The following is a 23,975-nucleotide window of genomic DNA, read 5'->3' as shown; positions in this document are numbered from 1 at the left end:
TATTTATTTTTACCTGCTTCAAATTAATTAAATGTCAGCATCAACTAGAATATATTACTTCCCAAATTTTATACATACATACAAACACAAGGCTGTGAACTATTATTTATTCATTCTTATTGTGCTTTCATTTTTATTGTACCCCTCTTGATTATCTTTGCGGCCGTCTGAGACCATGGTAAAGGTGCTCTATAAGTAAGTGAAATGCGTTATTATTTGTTATAATTATGATTCAATAGAATTTGCAGGCAGTTTGTTTAATTGTGATTTTAACTATGCTTGTTGTCCATGTGTTCCTTAACAAATAAATCATTCATTAAACAGTTTTTGTTTAATCAAAAAATAAAAATAACTAAATCTGCAAAGTAGAATTCAAAGCACCGTTCGTCGAAGAGAAAGTTTAAAAAATATATATTTTAGAGATACTGTATATTCTTCCATTCAGCGATGTGCCATGAGCTGGATTCGAACAGAAATCTCTATGGTAATTCTTGGTAGGCCGTCTCTCAAGAATCGCAGCTACACCTCCACCAATCCGCGATACCCTTGGCGCGCGCGTAATCTGCAGGCAATGTGACGTCATCAATAGTGAGGAAAACAAAACTGGAGAGCGCGTGCGTTTCGTGTATTTTACTTGTGAGAACTAAACTGGAGAAGTAGAACGAGACGGTTGAGTGAGCAGACTTTTAAAAAAGCATCATGTCACCCAGAGGCAGAAGGTAAGTGGTTCGAGTTTGGAGTCTTGACTTTTCTGATGTGAATTTTGTTTCAATCTTTCAACTTCACTCCGAGTTACTGCACGCTACGCTACGGAGTGTTACAGATTGTTCTCGACTGCATTTCTGTGTGTCCTTCGGTACTCGCCATTCATTGTTTTCTGTATATGGCTCGCGTCGCTTCGTGTTGTCGAGACTTGATTCTACTTTAAACCACCGAGGAACTTCGCCATCCTTAGCCGTATCTTCTGTCTGTGTTCCGTGGGATCCAAGAATTCTTTGAGCTTGAGGAGAAGGCAATTTCATAGTCAAAGTACGCTTTTTTTAAAGAGATGTGAGTAAAACGCCCACCGCAACACACGGTTAAATTAAACATAACTCGTGAGAGCAGTGCAGCAGTACAGCCATTGTGTCCTAAAACTCCATCAGATAAGAGAAAGCGCACACACAACCTCCTCCTCCGATCAGTATCTGAGAGCAAATATGGCCAAAAAAGCCGTTTGGGGTACCACGATTTAAGGTGGGACTGAAAATGAGAACAATTAGCCAACTTGAACCTCCTTGTGTTTCCGTTTAAAACGGCACTAATACTCAACCGATTACCTGGCAAGCGGTTTTACGATAAATTATTTTTTAATAAATCCCGCAAACACCCAAACATCTCTTAAGAGAGACAATTACATTTTATTCCTATGAAGTTTAGACCTCATTTTCCATTGAGTTACAAGCTCGGGTGTATTTGAATTCTTCCAACTGAATGAGTATTTGTGCGAGACATGTAGTGTAGGATCGTTTACTTTTTATTAAAAAAAAAAATCTACACCTTCCAAGAATACATAACATGACAATTGATATAACCAATATAAGGCCTACGGTTCTTAGGTTTTAATACACAGGATAAAACTGGAAAAAGTTACACACAGAAAATTGAATATCAAACTTAGATTAAGTTAAGAATTCTTATCAGAGCAGTTGATTTAGTAAATAGTTTGTTTTTGTTGAGATTACAAACCTATGGGTGTAGTTGAGTTGATTTAATAATAGATTGGTTCATACCCACTTTATTCTGCATATGATGGTATCCATCTCTTACATGTGCTAGTATTGGGTAGGATGCAGATTCAAATCTCTTTACTGCTAGAAGGACCCTTGAGCAAGGCCCTTAACCTGAAAGTTTTTTCAGGATCTCTTGCTGTACAATGGCCGACCCCGCACTCTGTCCTATAAAAGTTATGTGAAAAGACAATATCACCTCGGGGATTAATACAGTATACCAAATCTTAAAAAAATACATATACACAGTATATCTTGTATTGTAGTTACAGAGTTATTAACTGAGTTAATGGCTATATTATTAAAATGTAATTGTATATAGCAGCTTTGAAAAGTGAACTTATTACAATTATTTAATTACAATACAATACAGTTTATTTTTGTATAGCCCAAAATCACACAGGAAGTGTCTCAATGGGCTTTAACAGGTCCTGCCTCTTGACAGCCCCCCAGCCTTGACTCTCTAAGAAGACAAGGAAAAACTCCCAAAAAAACAAAATCCTTGTAGGGAAAAAATAGAAGAAACCTTGGAAAGGCAGTTCAAAGAGACCCCTTTCCAGGTAGGTTGAGCGTGCAGTGGGTGTCAAAAGAAGGGGGTCAATACAATACACAGAACAGAACAAATCCTCAATAAAAAATGAAAATTTTTTTAGAAGTACGGAGCAGAATTTAACAGTAGATGATATCACATAATAAGATTTGGATAATTTTAGACTCCTGGAGACCTCATCCATCAAGCTGCCTCCCCCATTTGGCCATTCCACAGCTGAGACAGTGTTGGGCCAGCCAATCCAATGAAAGGACCCCTCTTTCCCACAATTCCTGCCATCCTTCATCAGGAATGACTTTACCTTAGGCAGGCAAAACAACTTGGTGGGTGGGCCGTGGCACCAAGTGCCACATTTGAGTACCGAGAAGAGAAACAGAATAGGTGAGGGTTAGTATCCGATTCTAACTATCATGTTACTTCTGTTTTAGTGCTAATGACTAACAACAGAGATGCAGTCTGTACAGTTAATCAGCAGCTCTAGTCAGGATATGCTAAACTGAAGTAGTGAGTCTTCAGCCGGGATTTAAAAGCTGAGACGAAGGGGCATCTCTTATAGTAGCAGGCAGACCATTCCACAGTCTAGGGGCCCTGTAACTAAAAGCTCGACCTCCCATTGTTATTTTATTAATCCTTGGAACCATAAGCAGACCAGCATCTTGAGATCTTAATGTGCGCTCTGGTTTGTAAGTCATGATACACATACAGTACATACATATATACATATACACACATACATATCTATATATATATATATATATATATACGCACATATTGGTTGTAAAGTTTTATTTATTATGAACATGTTCTTAAGTTTGCATATTCAGGGTTTATGTCCAAATGTCTGTTAATGGCATTTTCGTTTGATAGTCAAGATTCGGCTAGCTCTCTGGCACTTTTAGTACTGGCCTTAAATCTTACTTGTACATTGTCACAGTGCGATTCTTTTTGAAGTTTGACCTATGTATATCGCTGGGCAAGAACTGCATGGAATTCTATAAACCATGTTTCGTCATTCTGCTGTCGATTTCTTGTTTTTAGCATTAAAGAGGACCGTGAGCAGATTGTTCGTGGGTTTGTGTGCTATTCTGATACCTGACTTGGCCAGGTTCATGTATACATGAACATCGCAGCGCCGTCAGAAGAAAGGACGCACTATCATTGATCTATGCACATACTAAATCGACAGGACATACATTTAACTGGGACAATGTACAAGTAAGATTTAAGGCCAGTACTAAAAGTGCCAGAGAGCTGGTCGAATCTTGCAAACGACAACGCCATCAACAGACATTTGGACATAAACCCAGCATATGCAAACTTAAGAAGAACATGTTCATAATACATAAAACTTTACAACCCACCCCCCGATCACACTGACTTAGCCCAAATCCCATCCGCCACACCTCCAAGTCAATTTTTCTATATTTTGCCTTTGATTCTTGCAAGTCTAAGCATTATACTCTGGTGAAGGCCCCTGACAGGGGTGCAAGCTCAGGATTAAAAACTACTTTATGATATGTGATTCATTTTCTTCCCTTGTGGATCTCCATCTGCAAATTTGCAAACCGTATCACAGACCTTCTCATACTTTATACACTGCTCTAAATGAAAAGGCCTACACATCTAATGGAAATGATGTCCTGCCTCATTTGATTTGTTAATTGCCATTTTCTTGCCATTATCACTGGAATATTGTCCAGGTGGTACTTCAGGGTGTGTAGTAACACAGTCTGGTCCAACTCTGCTTTAATGCAGACAGATGGTTTGTAAGTAATCAACACAAGTTGGGACACCTGTGCAAATTGTATGCTTCAAATTTCAAGGCTTCATTTACTTGAATTGCTGCAGAACATCTGTAGGTTGTAACCTATTAGTTTTCCCTGAAATTCCCTTTTTAAGTTGTTGCTAACCTAAACTTGAAATGTAAACCTCTGACAGTTTACTGCTTACCTTTTGACTGGTAGTGGTCCTGTCTGAAATATAGCTTAATTTAAAAAAAAAACAAACTATGTAAATCTCAAAAAAAGTGTGCAGGTGTATATACATGTAGTTGGATACAGAGAAGCTAATAACTTAAATGTTTACCAAGCAAAGGGGGGCTTTTGTGAGATCAATAAGACAGTGGTTGGAAAAAGGAGAAAAAAAATCTTTTTTTTTTGTGAAGTCTAGAAGATAGAGGGGTAAAATCAACATGCTTTGAAAGCTCATAATTGAAGGTGTCCTTTGTGAGAATCCTACATTAAGTGAAGAATTTACAACCAATTTTTTTACAAAGAACTTTATATATTAAATAGTAATCTTGACAAGGCCATTGAAATATTTGGGTCCCAGCATATAAGTATAAATGAAATAGGCCATCAAAAAATGTAAAAGATAATAAATCACTTGGGAACGTAGGTCACATTTCATATTTTTACGTGCAACTTTTTCAAAGGCTTTGAAATGAGAGAATGACCTAATTCAGTGAGACAAGGCATCATTACCTTAATTCCTAAGCCTAATAAAGATATTCTACTTTTGGATAATTGGCATCCTGTAACGCTTTGTAACAATGATTACAAGATACTAGCCTTGGTATTCGCTAAAAGACTGAAATGTGGGATAAATGACCTTGTTGACGAATGTCAGTCAAGTTATGTTAAAGATGGTTATATTTCTAATAATTTCTGTTTGATTTTTAGACTTGACTGAATATAATGAATTGCTTTGTGGAGACTCAGTGATTCTATTTCTGGATTTTCAAAGGGTATTTGATGCAATAAGACATGAATATCTTTTGACAAAAATGTATTTATGAATTTAGGGAAACCCTACAAAAATTTTAAATTTAATTATTTTGTTTTTTTTGTAAAAGCAATTAAATTTCCCTTTTGAAACACATTTACTTACTTGGAAATTAAAATCAACAAAACAACAACAAGAAGTGAAAACAGTGTGCTAAACCTTAATCCAGTTGTTACTCCATTAAGAAAACAATTAACTCATGGCTGGCTAGAGATCTGACCATTCATGGCAGATTCTTACTACCAAAAGCTGAATGCTTATCTCATATTTCCTATACATTTTCAGCTCTAGAAATTTCAGACTCTTCTTGTACCATTCTCTTCATTGCCAGCCTTTAGCAATTGAAAACTAAAAGTAGTAAAAGTTTAAATAGATGTCATTGAACTTAATCATCAGTTTGTGTAATGTTAATGCAAATGGCCAGGAGATGTCACTAGGGAGGTGAGTGTTAAATGCTTCAACATGATTTCCAACGCAGTTGCTTCAAATGTTTCGATGCTTCTTGAGGCTTCCCTCTGCCCATTACTACTTTACATTTCTGATAAGTCTTCTTTCGGGTGCTCCCGTTAGGGGTTGCCACAGTGGATCATCTTTTTCCATCTCTTTCTGTCTTCTTCCTCTGTCACACTCATAACCTTCATGTTCTCTCTCACCACATCCATAAACCTTCTCTTAAGCCTTCCTCTTTTCCTCCTGCCTGCCAGCTCTATCCTGATCATTGTTCTCCCAATATTCCCAGCATCTCTCCTCTGCACCAAACCAGCGCAATCTCTCCTCTCTGTCTCCCAACCTGAGCTGATCCTCTAATATCCTCATTTCTAATCCTGTCCATCCTCGTCACACCCAATGTAAATCTTAGACCTGGAGGTGGCAGAGTTAAAGATGCTGTCTCCTTCTTTCTGGTCAGTGCCTTTCACTCTTGCTGATATTCATCTGTCACAAATCACTCCTGACACTCTTCTCCACCCATTTCAACTTGCCTGCACTCTCTTTTTCACCTCTCTTCCACAAGCCCTGTTACTCTGTACTGTTGATCCTAAGTATTTCAACTCATCCACCTTTGCCAACTCTACTCCTTGCATCCTCACTATTCCACTGACCTACCTCTCATTCACACACACATTTTCTGTCTTGTTCCTACTTACCCTCATTCCTTTCCTCTCTAGAGGAGATGTCCACCTTTCCAGGGTCTCCTCAACCTGTTCCCTACTATCGCTACAGATCACAATGTCATCAGACAGAACTTTACAATTCTGATAAGTAAATGAGAAAACAAACTGAGCAGAACTTGAGTCTGTGACTGTGGTGGACAGAATATGAGATGAGAACGAATACAAATGTATAGAGTGGGAGATAAGTGTAGTTCCTCACGGTAATTTTTCTAATTTTCCTGTAGATGTTAATAACTGGCAAAGGTCATCCATCCACAGCACAAAGTGTGCAGAAAGTTGATTTAATTTTAAATTTGCCAGTTTTACCCAACAATATACACTCAATAACAAGTAATGACAAAGTGAATAAATGTCTTCTGAAAGGTTTGCAAATGTAATGCAAATCAAAAAACTGAACCTCTCATTCATATATGTACTCGGACTCTTACTTCTGTACTTTGCAGAAGCCCCCTTGGCAACAGTTCCAGCTTTGAGTCTTCCTAAGTAAGTCTCTATAAGCTGAGAACACCAGGATTTAGGCAGTTTATTAAATTCTTCTTGGCAGATCTGTCTTCCATTTTTTGAGCTGTGTGAAGTTATTTTATGGTGATTGACGTTCCAATCCTGCCGCCAACTCCCAAGTTTTTCCTGCAAGATGGAGGACCAATTGCAGGACTGGACTGAATGGGGGTTGCCAATAAGGATCGCGAGCTGTTTTGTCATGTGGTGGGTGTGGCAACACGCTGTACCAGTGCATGCTCCCCAGCCTGACCTGACATGAGATCTTCACAAGCTCTGTTAGATTGTATGGGAAGCATCTGCAAATCTGCCAGGTCTCTCCACAGCTGTTCTATGGGGTTTAAGTGTGGTGTTTAGCCGGACCACTCTTGGACACTCAAACTTCCCCCAAAGCCAGCGTATCATTGACTTGGTGGTATACTTTGTGTCATTATCATACTGAAAGGAAAGCCATCTCCTCGGCCTGGGGCTGTGTGTACTCTAGAGCAGGTTTTGCTCAAGGTTCTCTCTGTATTTGACTGCATTCATTCTTTCCTCAGTTCTGACCACTTTTTCCATCCCTGCTGCTGAGGAGCACCCCATAGCATGATGCTGCCACCACCATGCTTCAATGAAGGGATGATATTAGGCAGATGATGAGCAGTGCCTGATTTTTGCCAGAGACAGTGCTTGGAGTTTTGCCCAAATAGTTCAAATTCTGTCTCATACAACCAGAGAATCTTTTTCCTCTTGCTCTCAGAGTCCTTTAAATGTTTGTTGGCAAACTCCAAGTGGTCCGTGTTGTGCCTTTTACTCAATAGTGACTTCCATCTAGCCACTGTACCATAAATGCCTGATTGATTGATTACTGCCAAGATGATCGTTCTTCTAATTGGTTCTCCCAACTTCTGATGCTCTGTTACAGCAACCATTAGGTGTTTGATCACCTTCTTCACCAATGCCTATCTTGGAGTGTTCCTCTGTTTGGCTGGACTGCACATTTTAGGTGAAATCCTGGTGGTGCCAATCTTCTTTCATTTCACAATTATTGGAGGCCAGAGTATTCCTGGAAATGCCAACAGCTTTAGAAATGTTTTTTATGCCCTTTTCTTTATCTATGCCTGACCACAATTTGATTGCTGTGGTCTACAGAGAGTTTCTTGGACATCTTCGCTTAGGTTTCATTATGGCATGCAGTTTGAATCGTGGGGCCTTACATACACAGGTACACGTGCTTTTTTTAAACAATGTCAAATCAAGTCAGTTTGTCACAGGTGGTCTCCAATGAGGTTCTAGACACATCTCAAGAAGAATGAAAACAAATAGGATAATAATAATAATAATTCATTACATTTATATAGCGCTTTTCTCAGTACTCAAAGCGCTATCCACACAGGGAGGAACCGGGAAGCGAACCCACAACCTTCCACAGTCTCCTTACTGCAAAGCAGCAGCACTATCTGAAGAGCTACAGCAAAGTGTTTGAATACTTCTACTGTTGAAATGAGAGAATACAGTTTTGAGACTTTTCTGAAAATGTATTTTCATGTTGTCATTATGGGTTATTAAGTGTAAATTAATAGGCAAAAGTGTAAAATGTATCCATTTAAAATTAAACCTGCAACACAATCAAGTGTACAGAAAATGAAAGGCTCTGAATACCTGATGAAGCCTCCATACGGTTTATCCATCTATCCATCCATCCATCCACCCAGTATATAACCCACTATATCCTAACTACAGGGTCACGGGGGTCTTCTAGAGCCAATGTATGGTTTTTGTAAACTGCGTAATCCAGTTTAAACAGCATACATTTCCATGCATTGAGTGGGATTGGATTTTTGTTTCTCTCCCTAATCCTATACCACCGTACTGCACAATTTTATATCTTTTGGTGCTAAAGTTCAACTGGTAATGCCTGATAATGAGTATTAAAGAAGTTGTTATTAACAATTTGAAGTCTGTGTTAATGTTGCACAGCTTCAGTAGTGCGAGTTTAAACCTCAGCCTGTTTACTTCCCATGTGCAGTTTTCATGTGTGCCCTGTTTCTGCCTTTATTATTATTATTATTATTAATAATAATATTTATTCTCCCATGTTCTAAAGATGTATTTATAAATCTAACTTTGCTTTACCAAGGTAGTGTTAGATCGATACTGACTCTTTTGACTTTGGTATCAATACCAGCTTTCAGACCGCAGTATTGGTACTGAGTTGGTAAATAATGGTCATCCCTACATACCACCTGACCTCTCTCCTGTTATTAAGATCCTCTTTGAGTAGAATATTCATGAAGGTTAGTAATTGGTTGCTACTTACCTGGTTTCTCCTCTTAGGGTTACCCATAGTAGATTATTCTTCTCGTTTCAGCCTGTTGGACCTTCCATCCACTGATAATTTGAAATAAAAAGTAATGTGTTACTGTCGGCATGCTACGAACGGTCAATCTTCTTATTTAATACGCTACCGTGGCTGTTCGTTTGTCTGTCCAGGATTTTAAATCACCTGTAGCTTGCAAACCGTTTCACCTATTGACTTGAAATTTGGTACACATATACTACGTGACGTCTACTGTCCGCTTTCGAGGTGATAATTTTTATTACTCTTTTTATTTTTTTATTGTAGAATAAACTCTCGGCAGCATGCAGCAGGGCGGCCGTGCGGTGCATGCGTATGGGCGCCGTTATCATTCCCTACCACATTCGGTAATTTATTCTTGAGGCAGATTGAAGACTTAAGTGCCAGCTTAAGTGAAAAATTAAAGTAAATGTACTAAGTAATTGCAACATAAAAACTAACTTAATCAGTTTTAACGTGAAAAGATAAAAGAGAAGCAGCGGGCCGCTAGGGTAGAAAAAAGAAGAACTGCTCAGAGAGCAGCAAGCGCATCAACCTCTGAGCAAGCGAATGCTAAACAGACAGAGGAAGAGTAAGAAAACTAGGAATGCACAAGTCAAGTGTATTCACTGCACATTATCGTGCAGTACGCCGTTACTGGTCTTTATATAAACCTTAACAGAGAGGGTGTTATGAAATGACATTCAAGTGACTTCAGAGCTAAGTGATGAAGTTTTAATGAAGTTACTTCCTGTTCTTTTTACAGAGAAAAAGAAGACGCTGATGTTTACTGGAACATCTCAATGGATGTGAAACTGGAGAGCTGTGATGTGGACACAAATATCATGGATATTAAGGAGGAGGACTGTGAGTTGGAGTCCATCTACCTTAAACAGGAAAGTCTGAGCATTAAGGAGGTGAGCAGTGAACTACAGACAGTGGGAATTAAAGATGAAGCTGAAGAGAAGTCTGTCAGCATTGAGACAATTAACCATACAAATCTGGACAGTGTAAAAGAAGACAACCTTCATGATGGGTGTCAAGATGGAGTGGTAACCTGGTTAGACTCTTCTCAAAGCAGACACTGTTCATCTCCAGAGCCTTCTGTCAATGTGAAGACTGAATCATTACAGTCTAAACCAAAGAGGAGTAAGAAAAGTACATCTGTTAGAGCTCAAGAAAATCGGCCACCATCTACAAAGCAGTCTGGAAAAAGTAAGTGCAAAATAAAAAATGGGCAAGTTTTAGAGTTGGAGTTTATGGGCTTGATAGGTCTAGTCTTGCTGTTTTTATGAGAAATACTGTGTTTTATTGTGTGCTTAAATGTTGTTTGAGATTTCATCAATATTTATGTAAGGTTTGCAATTTTTCATGCAAAAGTCCTAAACATGTCCTTGGTAAAGAGTGCAATACAAATATACAGCTGCAAAAGAAGGTTGTGAACCTTTTGGAATTCCCTGGATGTCTGCTTTAATTCATCTTAACAATGAGGTCTGATCTTCATCTATGCTCCAAATACAGACAACCAAAGCTAATAACCCACAAACAATTGGAGGACTTCTTGTCAGTCCTGAACACATCATTTTAACATTCACAGTCCGCTCTGTGACCCTCCTGTCTTTACAGACTGGTTGACCCTTCTTTAATAGAAATGGCCTCCACCAAACTTCACGTGGCTGGTGGTCAGCCTTGAATTTTAACACTAGAATTACCAGAGCCTACGAAAAAACTCGTAAATCCGTCCCACCTTAAATCGCGTCTTAGATCCGTTTGCACCTCTCCGCCAACCCATGATGCTCCCTTCACCTTGATGCTTTAGTATCAATGTGCTGTTGTCTCTTACCTCCAAACATGGTGTCACATGTTTTGACAAATGAGTTCAACTTTTTCCTGATTCGTCTACAGAACATTGTTTGCTCTGGAACATTGTGGTGATCTTTTACAAGTTTGAGATGTGCAGTGATGCTTTTGTTAGATTATACTGGTTTCCTTCATGTTGTCCTTCCATTTTTCACTCCATCTTTTTTTTTTTCCACTAGTTTTTGCATTTGGCTGCAGTCAGTGTCACTTCTGGTTACATGAGGTGATACCTGGACCAAACAGAAATGGCACAGGTAGTCCAACTTCTCCTGGATTGGCAGACACATCAATACCACGTGTTATTGCCAGAAAGTTTGCTGTGTCTCCCAGCACAGGGTGTGGAGGAGATTCCAGGATACAGGGAGTTACTCTAGAAGAGCTGGACAGGGCCCCCTGTAGAAGGTCCTTAACCCATCAGCAGTACCCACTGGTATCTGCTCCTTTGGGCAAGGAGGAACAGGATGAGCACTGCCAGAGCCTACAAAATGATCTCCAGCAGGCAAGCCACTGGTGTGAATGTCTTTGACCAAACCATCAGAAACAGACTACATGAGGGTTCGACGTCCTCTAGTGGGCACTGTCAAGCTTGATTGGCATTGCCATAGAACACTAGGATTGGCAATTCCACTACTGGCACCCTGTGCTTTTCACAGATGAGAGCAGGTTCACCCTGAGCACATGTGACAGACGTGAAAGGGTCTGGAGAAGTCGTGGACAACGTTATGCTGCCTGTAACATTGCTCAGCATGACCGATTTGGTGGTGGGTCAGTCAGGGATGGTATAGCTGGGGGGGGGGGGGCATATTGATGGAGGGATGCACAGACCACTACAGGCCAGACAATGGCACCTTGACTACCATTAGGTATCTGGATGAAATTCTTGGCCCACCCTTTGTCAAACCCTATGCTGGTGCAGTGGCTCCTGGGTTCCTCCTGGTGCACGACAATTCCCGGCCTCATGTGTCTGCAAGAGTATGAAGGCAGTTCCTGGAGGATGAAGGAATTAATACCATTGACTGGCCCCCACACTCACTCACCTGACCTCAATCCAATAGAACATCTCTGGGTGGGACATTATGTTTCGGTCCATCCGACACCTCAGACTGTCCAGGAGCTCAGTGATGCCCTGGTCCAGATTTGGGAGGAGATCCCCCAGGACACCATCCGTCTTTTTATTAGAATGTTGTCAGGCATGCATACAAGCACATGGGTGCCATACAAACTACTGAATATGATTTGGAGTTGCTGCAAGTAAATTTTGGCCGAATGGACTTGCCTGCCTACTGCATCATTTATTCCCTTTGATTTTCGGGGTGTCTTTGAATTCAGCCCTCTGTAGGTTGATCATTTTCATTTCCATCAAACAATGTGGCTGCCATCCTTTCGTTCGTAACACATTACCATATCAGGCCATAGCAGTAGGGATAGCCAGCAGGATTTTTTTTCCCCATTGAGTGCTGATGGGTTTTCAAAGTGTTCGTTTAATTTTTTAGTGCGTAGAATTCGCACTATAACATGACATAAGCACAAAAGGCGGAAATGTACTTACAAACAAAAAGATCCAGATGCATAAATCAGTGCGGTCGCCAACTTCCATGTTCTTCCGCTACATAAATCCTGGCCAGCATGGAAATTAACGCACGTGCACGCGCCTGCTGCCCCACCCCAACTCCTCCCAGAATTACGCCTCTTTGAATATGGAAATCAATATAAATAGTCCTTAAGCTCAGTGTTCTGTGAAAAGGCAATAGCAAAAGTACGAGGGAAAAATAGAAAAATTTCAGCGAATATCAAGTGGAGGCAAAGAAAAACGTACTATTTGTTGGTTTAAACAGTGGTATAAACAACAAAAGGAAGTTGATTGAGTGACATACCGTGTCGGAGAAACTCGGAAGCTCAAGTTCACAGAGTCGCACAGTGCCCGAAATAAAAAAAGTTGTCAGATATCAAAGTCACCGTGAAAAGCGAGTCGTATCCCACCTTCTGAGTGTCATATGAAAGCTTATTAGGGTACAGTGGGAAAAAAAAAAGACAGTGTGAAAAAAGCACGAAATGTCAACTTTAATCTCGAAATTTCCACTTTAATCATGTAGTTTATTTTGTCATTAAAGTAGAACATCATAAACTCAATCTTAAAATCGTTTAGTTACAATGGGATTTGAGAAACTAGTAAATTAAAGTAGAGCGTTAAGTGCTTTGTTTTGTATTTGATCTTCTATGTGCTCTGTGCCTGAATCACTGCGTGCTCTTCCTCCAACAGGACACAGAATCAATTACATTCGTAATATTACAGCTCTCTGAAAAATTAAAATACTGAGAAGTATCCGTGATATCATTTTCATGATGATAGGAGTTACTAATCATGGGAACACGGTGGCACAGTGATTGTTCATGGCTTACGCAAGATGCTTGCTGCGCCATGTGTGACCTTTGATGAAATGCTTTATTACAGAAGTACTGTCTTTTTCAACCGTACTAACCACCAATTCCTGTCCGTCTTTTTCTTACTCTAAATACCCAATCGCCCCACAATCGGCTCTGTAATAGATGTTAAGCCATCTGTAAGCTTAGAACTAGAGAATCCATTCCCGGACAGGTTTATCCATTCCCAGGAACTCGGGAATCCCGCATGTCACACAGTGCACGGACATCTCACATGTGAACGGTTTTAGAATTAGCGACACTTATTTTTAATAAAACTACTGCAATATGTTGCCACCAATAAAAGACTAACCTTAACTACAAGCAGTTCATGCTGTCATATAAGTACACGTATCTAGTTAGTTGTGGTAATAAGAGTGTAGAAAGCACAACGTGTCGAGCGTGCGGTCGTCCAGGCGAGAGCGCACCTTCGTGCAGAGTACACCAGCTGCTGAGAAAGCACGCTCTGCCTCCACTGAAATAAGCGGCAAAGTCATCAGATACTAATACACTTGTTCTAAACAATGCCCGCACTTGCTGCTGCTCTGAAACACCATTTCAGCTTTTACTGATGCATCCAGTTTCTTGTCATTATTCTGTGATGGCAAGTTTCTTAGCACAGATAATGCGTATGCAACATATTGACACATTGCAGTTTCAAGTTGCTGTTCAAAGCTGTCAACAGCACAGACGTCAATGAACTCTGCCCCGTCCTGGCATTTGTGAGCTGCAGATTGCAGACACCTTCCAGTCCACTGTGCTTAGTCAGCCGGGAGACTGACTGCTGCTGGTCTGTTGTTGACTGAATTAATCGGCAGCACACTACACCGTGGGCCAAAAAACTGTGCCACTTAATTATTTTCAACTATAACAACGATCAAGTTATTTCTTGATCGATTTTTACACTTTTACACGCTATATATGCAAGCTTGGCCGTTCCCGTTTCCCCGGTAATTACAGCAGTTTCATTCCCGGGAATGAAAAATGCCCGGGAATGGATTCCCTACTTAGAACACAGATTCTTCAAAACTTTTAAGGAACATTGAAATATCTTTATATCTTTATAATGTTTAATTATGCTATCCATCTATTCTTCCAGTGTCGCGCTAGCCACAGCAAGAATACAGCGCTGTAATAAAAAGGTTTTCTCTGTAACAGGAGAAGGGATAAAATAAAGGAGAAAGAGGGGGTTGGTCGCTTAAGTGCAAAACCAGCTACAAAGATTGGAATGTTTGGGATGATAGCGAAAGAATGTGCAAAAACTTCTTTCTCATAAAGGGTTTCAGAATGTTTTAGGGAAAGGTTAATTAATGCAAGATGTTTTTCTGTAAGTTGTTTTGATGTCTCTAAGAAGGGTTGTTTTAGGCTTAGTAGAGATAACACATAAGTTGTCCCGTGGGAAGATGTGTGCAGAAACTGATCACTTCTGTATACACTGCTTACACGTAAGCCATTTTGGGCAAGGACACTCAATTAGTATATAAGGGAAGGTTCCGCCTCAGTTTCTTTGGAAGCTCAACCATGGGGAACGTGCACACCGCCCGGTATTGGACCAGGCTCACGAGTTGATCCTCTGACGAGACTGACACGCGGGCTCCCTCAGTCTACTGGTCTAGGATGATGGCTCTGGGTCTTTTGATATTACTGTAAGTATAGTATAATTCATATATCTGCATGTACATTGCTATTATATTGTATGTAACTGATATTATATTTGAACAAGTAAACACAATTGAAGTATTGGACCTTTCCTCTCTGATTCTTGCCTGCTTATTTTCTGTTAAAACCTTTGAACCATTTTCCCAAACTAAAACAAGCGTGATGCAGGAACAATCCGTGCACGGAGCTCAAGCTTCTCGCTAGCGCTGTGGCACCGTGTAAAGTTTTATCTGTATAATGAATATATTTTGCTGCATTTCATCTTAAAAATATATAGTCATCATATGTAAATGCGCGCTTTAAAAAGTGGCTCAGGTTGTGCAATATTATAATTATCATAAGTACAATTACCTCACTGTAACTTGCAAGTACAAACAGTTCTACAAGGAGCACTTGATAGACTAATTGAGTGCGTTAAGAGTTCTTGAGATGAAACTGTTTGTGAACAGCGAAGTCCGAACAGGAAAGGCTCTGAAGCGTTTGCCGTGTGAGAAGAGTTCAAATGGCGAATGGCTGTATACAGGTAATTCTCTTTCCGATCAGCTGCTGTAGATCTGTGATTCACACTCAGATACAGTGTTATAAATACTCCGAGTGGTGCAGTGAGAGTAATATGGAAAAAGATGATCCACTGTGGCAACCCCTAACGGGAGCAGAAGAAGGTGCAGTGAAAGTAACAACGCTAAAGCAGCTATTGAATTTAGAATAGTTTGACCATTCTGTGGACCATTTATATTGTTACAGGTTAATTACAATCACATGCCTTAAACTAATCTTCTATACAGTAATCCCTCCTCCATCGCGGGGGTTGCGTTCCAGACTCCCCCGCGAAAGGTGAAAATCCGCGAAGTAGAAACCATATGTTTATATGGTTATTTTTATATTGTTATGCTTGGGTCACAGATTTGCACAGAAACACAGGAGGTTGTAGAGAGACAGGAACGTTATTCAAACACTGCCAACAAACATTTGTCTCTTTTTCAAAAGTTTAAACTGTGCTCCATGACAAGACAGAGATGACAGTTCCGTCTCACAATTAAAAGAATGCAAACACATCTTCCTCTTCAAAGGAGTGTGCATCAGGGAGAGAGAGCAAGAGAGAGAAAAAAAAAAGCAAACGGTCAAAAATCAATAGGGCTGTTTGGCTTTTAAATATGCGAAGCACCGCCGGACAAAGTAGCTGTAAGGAAGGGAGCAAGCATTTTTCCGCATTTTTTTGAGGTCTCCAGTCTCCAAAAAATACAAAGCAGTGCTAGAAAATTTGCAGAGGAAAGCTAATTCTAGGGGTGAGATGTAGAATTATCGGAAAAGATTAAATGAGTTCAACCTTTTCAGTTTAAGCAAATGGAGATTAAGAGGAGGCATGACTGAAGTGTTTAACGTCATGAAAGTAATTAGAGCAGTGGAGCCTGGCTGTTACTTTTAAAAAGAGTTCAACAAGAACATGAAGACACAGTTGGAGACTTCTTGGGGGATAATTCCACATAAAGATCTCTAACGGATTAAAAAACCCAGCTAAGATTCCCACCGTTGATTAAGATGGTGATTTATTTATTTTTTCAGTCGGGATCCCAGGAATGCACCCAACTCACACACACTCCCTTGCAGAGACAAAAAAGCAACCGGTAATAGAAATTAAAGAATATTAAATGAAAATGATCCTACCCCAGTTCCCCTTACGGTGATATACAATAAACACGAATTCAACAATAACAAACCACTAACACAAACCACACACAATGAAGTCCATGTAAACGGCAACTGATAAAATGAAATGATGGTGGTAGGTAGTCCAGAGATCAGCACGCTGTATATGAACGTAAAGGTCAGTCCTACTGGTATTTCCTGATGAGATGATGACTTGTCAATGGGATCAGGAGCGCTCCTTTCTTTGCAGGATGACAATAAATCCTCAGACAGTCCTCATGCAGCAGGAAGACACCAGACAGTCCATACACCCAAAACAGGAGACGATCTCCAGGACAAAATGAGAAAACACAAGTAGCAAAATGGGAAGGCAGACAGATAGGCAACTCCAGACACCAAACACAAAAGACTTTTTGTCCTCTGAACTGGCCTCCTTTTAAATGTTGCGCCTGCCTCCTTGTCCCCAGCAGCCCCTGCACCCTCAGCAGACGACCAATCAGAGCCACTGCTGGGAGTTGAAGTTTCATTCCCCAGTAGCTCCGCTACACATTGAAGAGTTTTTCTTCACACAGAAAACAACAGACAACATTACCAGGTAGTGTGTTGGAAAGTAGGACTTTTAGGAACTTTGAAAACTCAAAGTGATGTTGTTTTAGAGAGGTTAGGTGGATCAAATTGGCAAGAGTTGTTGGGCTGAATGGCCTGTTCTCATCAGATTTTTTGTAATATTTCCAATTTCTGTTTAATCAAAGGAAAATAATTTTGTACGGCTGTGATTTTTGTCCACCTTTCCTTGCTCTGTATGAAGATGGGGTCTTCATCTTTGTATGAAAATGTGCTATATAAATAAATGTTATTGTTGCTGTCTCTGGCTGTTAGACTGATGTCAAGGTGACTCACGCACACTCAATTTAAGAAACTGAAAAATACCCCCAGGCTACCAGCTGCAACACAAGCCCGAAAGATGATCAATCTTCTCCCATTGCTTCACAGTCAGAGATGTGCTGTTGTCATGGAATTCAGCCCCCTTTTTTCTCCAAACCCACCTTTGCACATTGTGGCCAACAAGTACTCTTTTGACTTCATCAGTCCACAGGACTTGTTTGCAAAATGCATCTGGCTTGTTTAGATGTTCATCTGCAAACTTCTGATACTGAATTTTATGGTGAGGACACAGGAGAGGTTTTCTTCTAATGGCTTTTTCGTGAAGGTCATATCTGTGGTGGTGTCACTGCACCAGAAGAACAGCGCATCACCACTCCAGAGTGTGACTACAAAACACCTTCATGAAGCTTTTGGGGTTTTGAATTGCCTTTCTAGCAATCTTATGAGCAGTTCTCTTGAAAATTGTTTTGGTTTTCCAGACGGCTAACTGCCATTTCTTAATAACGATACAAACTGAGGAAATGGCTCCTTGAAAACTCTTTGCTGTCTTCTTGTAGGCTTTTCCTGCTTTGTGGGCACCACTTATTTTATTCCTCAGAGTGCTAGGACAAGCTGTGAGGAGTCTGAGAATTGACACAGCTTTGAAATTTGCATCATGTTGCCATTCCTAATGATGATTGTGAACAAGCCAAAGCCCTTAAGGAGCTAATTTAAACTATGACATCGGGGGGGATGTGTGGGGGTTTAGAGTTATCTGAGACCTCTGATCACTTGGGGTGCCCATACATTAGTGGGGCACTTCTTCCTTTTCTCATACTACAAAGCAAAAATAATACACAAATCTTGTTTAAATCGCAGAAAAGAATGGTGGCCTTTGGAGATCAATTCATCTTCTATTGACTTAACTATTCACAGTAACAGTTATTTTGATCTGGGGGAGTCCCCACACTTTCACATGTCACTGTATATGAAATGTCACGAAGTGTACGTCTAAAACAAACCATCCTCTCACCAGTGTATATCGTGCATCCATGTTATAGGACTTAAATGATGGAATCCTAAACTTTCTATTATAGAAAATGGCTCAGTATCTAAAATGATAAATTGCAATTATTTTTGAGGGATACTCTGATTTTTTTTTTTTTTTTTGTCCTGTCCCGATCATATTTCTGGTTCTTTTCAAACAGTGCCATTACTGAGAGCTGAGACGCATTTGTTTCCTTAGTGGTTTTCCTGCTCTCACTGCATTGCTGAAAGTCGATGCGCTCAATCGAGTGTTACATCTACAAGTGTCTCATCAAATAAGTTGGTACAAATTTTTCATTTTAAACTTCACATATAACATTTCTATCGCTTTTCAGGTACTTTTAAGATATTTCCAAACAGCAGTTATTTTCTACACCACTTTCCACTTTGTGCTCTCTGTCAGTGCTGCGCGTGCCCTCAGATTAAAATATTCCATATCAAGAAATCGGTAGACAAGTCAACCAACTACAAACCGATTTCACAATAAACAGCAAAAACTGGACAATTTTAATTCAAGGCCGATTAATTTGCCTAACACAGCAATTCTCAACCTTTTTCTCCTTGTGAACCACTTCAAAAAACTGGAATAAATTGGCGAACCCCCTGTGTAGTCATTACGATATCTTTATATATAATCTTCATTTGGATCTTGATCTGTGTTTGTCCGCGAATTCATGTTCCTCTGACACTGCCTTGGTTGTTACTTTTGTTTACAAACACTGTCGACACCACTCTTTGTGTTTAGACCTGGCGTCGACACCTACTTCATTGTCGAGACTGTGGTTTTTTGTGTTTCTATCGACCGTCGTTGGCACCACTTCGTCCAAATCGAATGTTCACCCACTTCTTGGAGTCGGCAGTCAGAGTATGTAAGTCGGACACACTTCTGTGATTTTCCATCAATCGGCGTTTGGAGTTCAAGAAAGAAGCATTGGTTCTTCCTTACTCTTTGGATTGCCACAAAGCAACCTGCGAGATTGGAGAAAGGTTGAGAACAGATCGTGAGAGGAAACGACAGCGTCGTGAAAACGAGACGGACTGTGAACGGAGAGAAGCAGAAATGCTCCTCCACCACCACATAATTACTATTCGGACAGTGATTCCGAGTAGGCCGTTCCTATCGAATCAATGTCCAATGGTTTTGTTTTGTAATTTTGTTTCCCTTATAAAAAATCATAATGCTGTGTGACGAAGGGCCCAGTTCACGACTGGCAGCCGCGTTTAAACAGGGAGCGCTTCACAGACAACTTTAATACACGCAACGTAGTTGGGCGCACATGGCTAGTAGTAAATAAAACAATTGGATTGTTTATTAAAATTTATTTTCCATTTTGAATACTAAATAATTCATAATGAAAAACCTAAACATAATTGTAAAACATTTACAGACAAACATTAATAAAACTAAGGTTTAACCTTGTACGTTGGATGTTTTGTTTCTATGTGTTTACGAAGAAGATGATATTTTAAACTGCTGTTGTCAGACTTCATTACAAATTACACAAAGCGGTTTAGGTTCCGACTCATCCCCGGTAAAATAAAAACCCATTTGTAAATAGTCACTGTCATATTTTCATTTCTTCTCTTTTGTCCTACTATGTTTGCCTATTTTTTCCTTCCTTTCAGTCTGGAGAGATGTTAGCTCACTGCAACTTTCAGTGTCATCACCCTGTGTTGGTACCAAATCAGGGACTGAAGTAGAAGCAATTGATTTCTCGTCCAGCTTTTTGTCAGATTTGATGAATCTACCCATTTTTAACCATCAATCCATAATAAAATTACGGAGTAATAATTATTCACTTTTGATGTGCGCACGTTTAAGTAAAAAGTCTTTATCGTAATTTATTTACACACACTATGCACTACTAATTTATCTTATTAAAATCACTCGTGGTTCTTAAGCGCATCGTACGATTCAATTCGACTCTACTCTTCCTTGTCTGATTGATGTGTTTTTATATCGGCAGACGTTATTCTTGCTCTTTCGAGCGCATTCGGGGTTCTCGGTTTGCTGAATTGGAAGTTTCTGGATCATACGAGAATGTACACGCATCGCCAGTGGCGTAGCGTCTCATTGCGTTACATATTGTTACCTGTTGCGACTCAACAAGTTTACGGAATCTTCCGTCGCAATGCGTAAGTGACTGAGGTAATATTCACGAATTTGACATTTTAATTGATTTGTTGACCCATTTTTATTATTGTATTATTAATAGTACTGTGAATATATTTGCCAACATTTAATATTTAGTTATTTTTTACGTTGGGGATTTAAAATTCCGCCATTACAATATTTTTTTTGCAAACCCCTTTTATAAAGCATGCGAGCCACCGATTGGGAATCACTGGTCTAACACTACTGTTATAGTTCAGTTGTATTTATTGTTTATAGCGCTCTTCATTGAGTGCAGGCTTAGACTGCTTGATGTTTTCATCCATAACAGAGATAATAATTCCATACGTGAACACACACATTAGAGCAAATAGACAGTAAACCTGGCAAATTTTAGTTTACTCAACATAAGTCCTGACAGTAGATACCCATAAACATTATAATGGTGAGTATAAAGGTGACCAGTGTGTCACAAAGGTGACCAGTCCTTGTGTCACCTGCCTCTCCCCTATAGAGCTGAAATACCAACAGCTTCTCATTTTTCTCCGAGGTCACAGCAGCTTCTGTAGGCCTGGGCACTGAGGCGTCACTCATCCATTGCTCTCTTTTCCTTGGTGATTTAATGAAGCCATTTTGATGTTTATTTTGGTGTAAAATGGTTTTGGTTTAATTGTGCATAAATGTAAGGACACATTCTGATTATTGAAAGTGCCTTTTTCATGCTTGGCATGGCATTGTGTTTTATACAGTACTCTCTGTAATGGCTGAAACAAAGTATTATTTTTCTTTCATTTACCCCTTTTCTCAACAGACTAAAAAAATTTAGATTTGATTAAAGTTACACATTTTCATTAAAAGGGGATTTGCAAACATTTCAGTCACACACTGTAGAAATGACAGCACTTTTTCTACATGACCCCCTCCCCCTCCATTTCAGGGCACCGTAATGTTTGGGCCAATTGATGTCAGAGGAGTTTGTGATTCCTCAGGTGTGTTTCATTGCCTAAGACACCTCATCTTGTTTCTGCCCTTTGGAGTTTGTAGTGGCCATTGTTCAACAGCTGTGCCAATGATAGTCAAAGAAGCCATTATGAGGCTGAAAAACAATAATAAAACCATTAGAGACATCAGTAAAACGTTAGGATGACCTAAATCAACTGTGTGGAATATCAACAAGAAGAATGCACAGGTGAGCTCAGTAATCACAAAGGGACAGATAGGCCAAGGAAGACCACCACTGCTGATGACAGAAGATGTTGCTGCAGATTGCATTTTGATTACAGCTTGCACATCCTGATAGTAAGGATATTGCGTGCATCTCTGTAACATCTTAAATGTACCACCCCATACAGATGTCATGATGTGGCTCAGGGTGACTCAGAGGTTCCTCACCGGTCAGGCAGTTCACACTGAAAAGCCGCCATCACCAAATAACCCACAGCTGTTAAGACCTGTAATGAAGGCACATGTTCAGCACACACTTCAAAGAGGATGACAGTAGGGAGTCTAAATCAGCTTAGAATTCAGTCATCATCATGAGCCAAAATGTCATTGTGATATATCAACTCACTTCTTGTGTAGCCTTTCAAACATCAGAATGTGAAATGTGCAATGAAATGAGATTTTCTGCTCAGTTTGTTTGTCCACCAGGTGTTGCTAAAATGCCAACACAAATAAAGTCTGTATGGGACTTACAAATGCTCAAAACTTGTAGTAACTTTAAGCCAATTTAAACACAAAGTTCTAGTTTTAAGAATCAGAACTTTTGTGTGAGAAATGGCTTACACATGTTGCCGAGCATAAGCAAGTTTTATACATGTGGCCCTGCTAAGTAGTTGTAATAGAAAACGTAAAATTAACAAATTGAGTGTGCTTTCCAGTTTTATAATTGGTTATGCTTATCAAAGGTTGTTCCTAATTTCAGCCATGTATTTAATACGAGTTAATGTTAATAATAAAGGCAGTAGACTGAAAGTAAGCTCTTTTTTCCCCTTTTCTTTTAAACTTTGTACAGGAAACAAAGATCAGTGCAGTTTGGAATCTGGAAAAGAATTCTCTGGCAGGAGTGCTCTTCAGATCCACACTGGACTTCACACGGGAGAGAAGCCGTATTGCTGTAATGACTGTGGTAAACAATTTTCACAAATGAGCAATCTGAAGAGCCACACTAGAATTCACACGGGAGAGAAGCCGTATTGCTGTAATGAATGTGGTAAACAGTTTTCACATAAAATCAATCTGAAGAGCCACACTCGAATTCACACTGGAGAGAAGCTGTATTGCTGTAATGACTGTGGTAAACAATTTTCACAAATGAGCAGTCTGAAGAGCCACACTCGAATTCACACTGGAGAGAAGCCGTATTGCTGTAATGAATGTGGTAAACAGTTTTCACATAAAATCAATCTGAAGAGCCACACTCGAATTCACACTGGAGAGAAGCTGTATTGCTGTAATGACTGTGGTAAACTATTTTCACAAATGAGCAGTCTGAAGAGCCACACTCGAATTCACACCGGAGAGAAGCCGTATTGCTGTAATGAATGTGGTAAACAGTTTTCACGTATAAGCAGTCTGAAGGATCACACTAGAGTTCACACGAGAGAGAAGCCGTATTGCTGTAATGAATGTGGTAAACAGTTTTCACAAATGAGCCATCTTCAGATACACACGAGAGTTCACACTGGAGAGAAGCCGTATTGCTGTAATGAATGTGGTAAACAATTTTCATGTATAAGCAATCTTCAGAGACACACTAGAGTTCACAACAGAATATAAAGGGTAGCAGTTCAAAAATCAGTCCAGAAAAACAAGCACCCTTCAGAACTCGAGAGTGAGGTTCACTCCTGTCTTGAAAAGTAAGCATTGTTGACAAATTAATCTCTGAGAGAAGCCATATTGCTGTTTGGAATGTGGCAAACATATCTGTCAGAGGGGTTCTCTTCAGAGACGCACCAGAATTCACACTGGAGAGAAGTACAACTGAACTGTCCTGACTAAAGAGTGAGGTTCACTACTGCCTGGACAGTAAGCACATGTAACTGACTGGAATCCATCCTACTTAGTGTTGTGTCAAAAACAAATCAACATGGAGGAGAAATAGAAGTTTATATCCTTTTTCCTTTTCCAGAAACAAAATAAAGAACAGGGCGTCATACAAACCGCTTCTCACCAAAGCCCCTACAGCCTCCACCATGCGCCTAGCTCTGTTTTCATAACATACGTATTACATATAGAACTATTTACAATATATTACACACATTTCATAAGAAAA

At 39.8% G+C, this 23,975-nt stretch overlaps 1 protein-coding gene across 1 annotated transcript; it reads left to right on the top strand.

Moving 5' to 3' along the window:
* The first annotated feature begins 643 nt into the window (after positions 1 to 643).
* On the top strand, positions 644 to 23,975 carry LOC127526328 (zinc finger protein OZF-like). The gene is made up of 3 exons (XM_051921622.1): positions 644 to 719; positions 9,857 to 10,305; positions 22,716 to 23,975. The coding sequence occupies exons 1-3, from the start codon at positions 700 to 702 to the stop codon at positions 23,477 to 23,479; spliced, it is 1,233 nt and encodes a 410-aa protein (XP_051777582.1). The 5' UTR covers positions 644 to 699; the 3' UTR covers positions 23,480 to 23,975.

This window comes from Erpetoichthys calabaricus (assembly GCF_900747795.2).
Source record: "Erpetoichthys calabaricus chromosome 1 unlocalized genomic scaffold, fErpCal1.3 SUPER_1_unloc_10, whole genome shotgun sequence".
Taxonomy (NCBI): domain Eukaryota; kingdom Metazoa; phylum Chordata; class Cladistia; order Polypteriformes; family Polypteridae; genus Erpetoichthys; species Erpetoichthys calabaricus.
The sequence above is the reverse complement of the archived record's forward strand: the minus strand, read 5'-3'. Positions and strand labels throughout refer to the sequence as shown.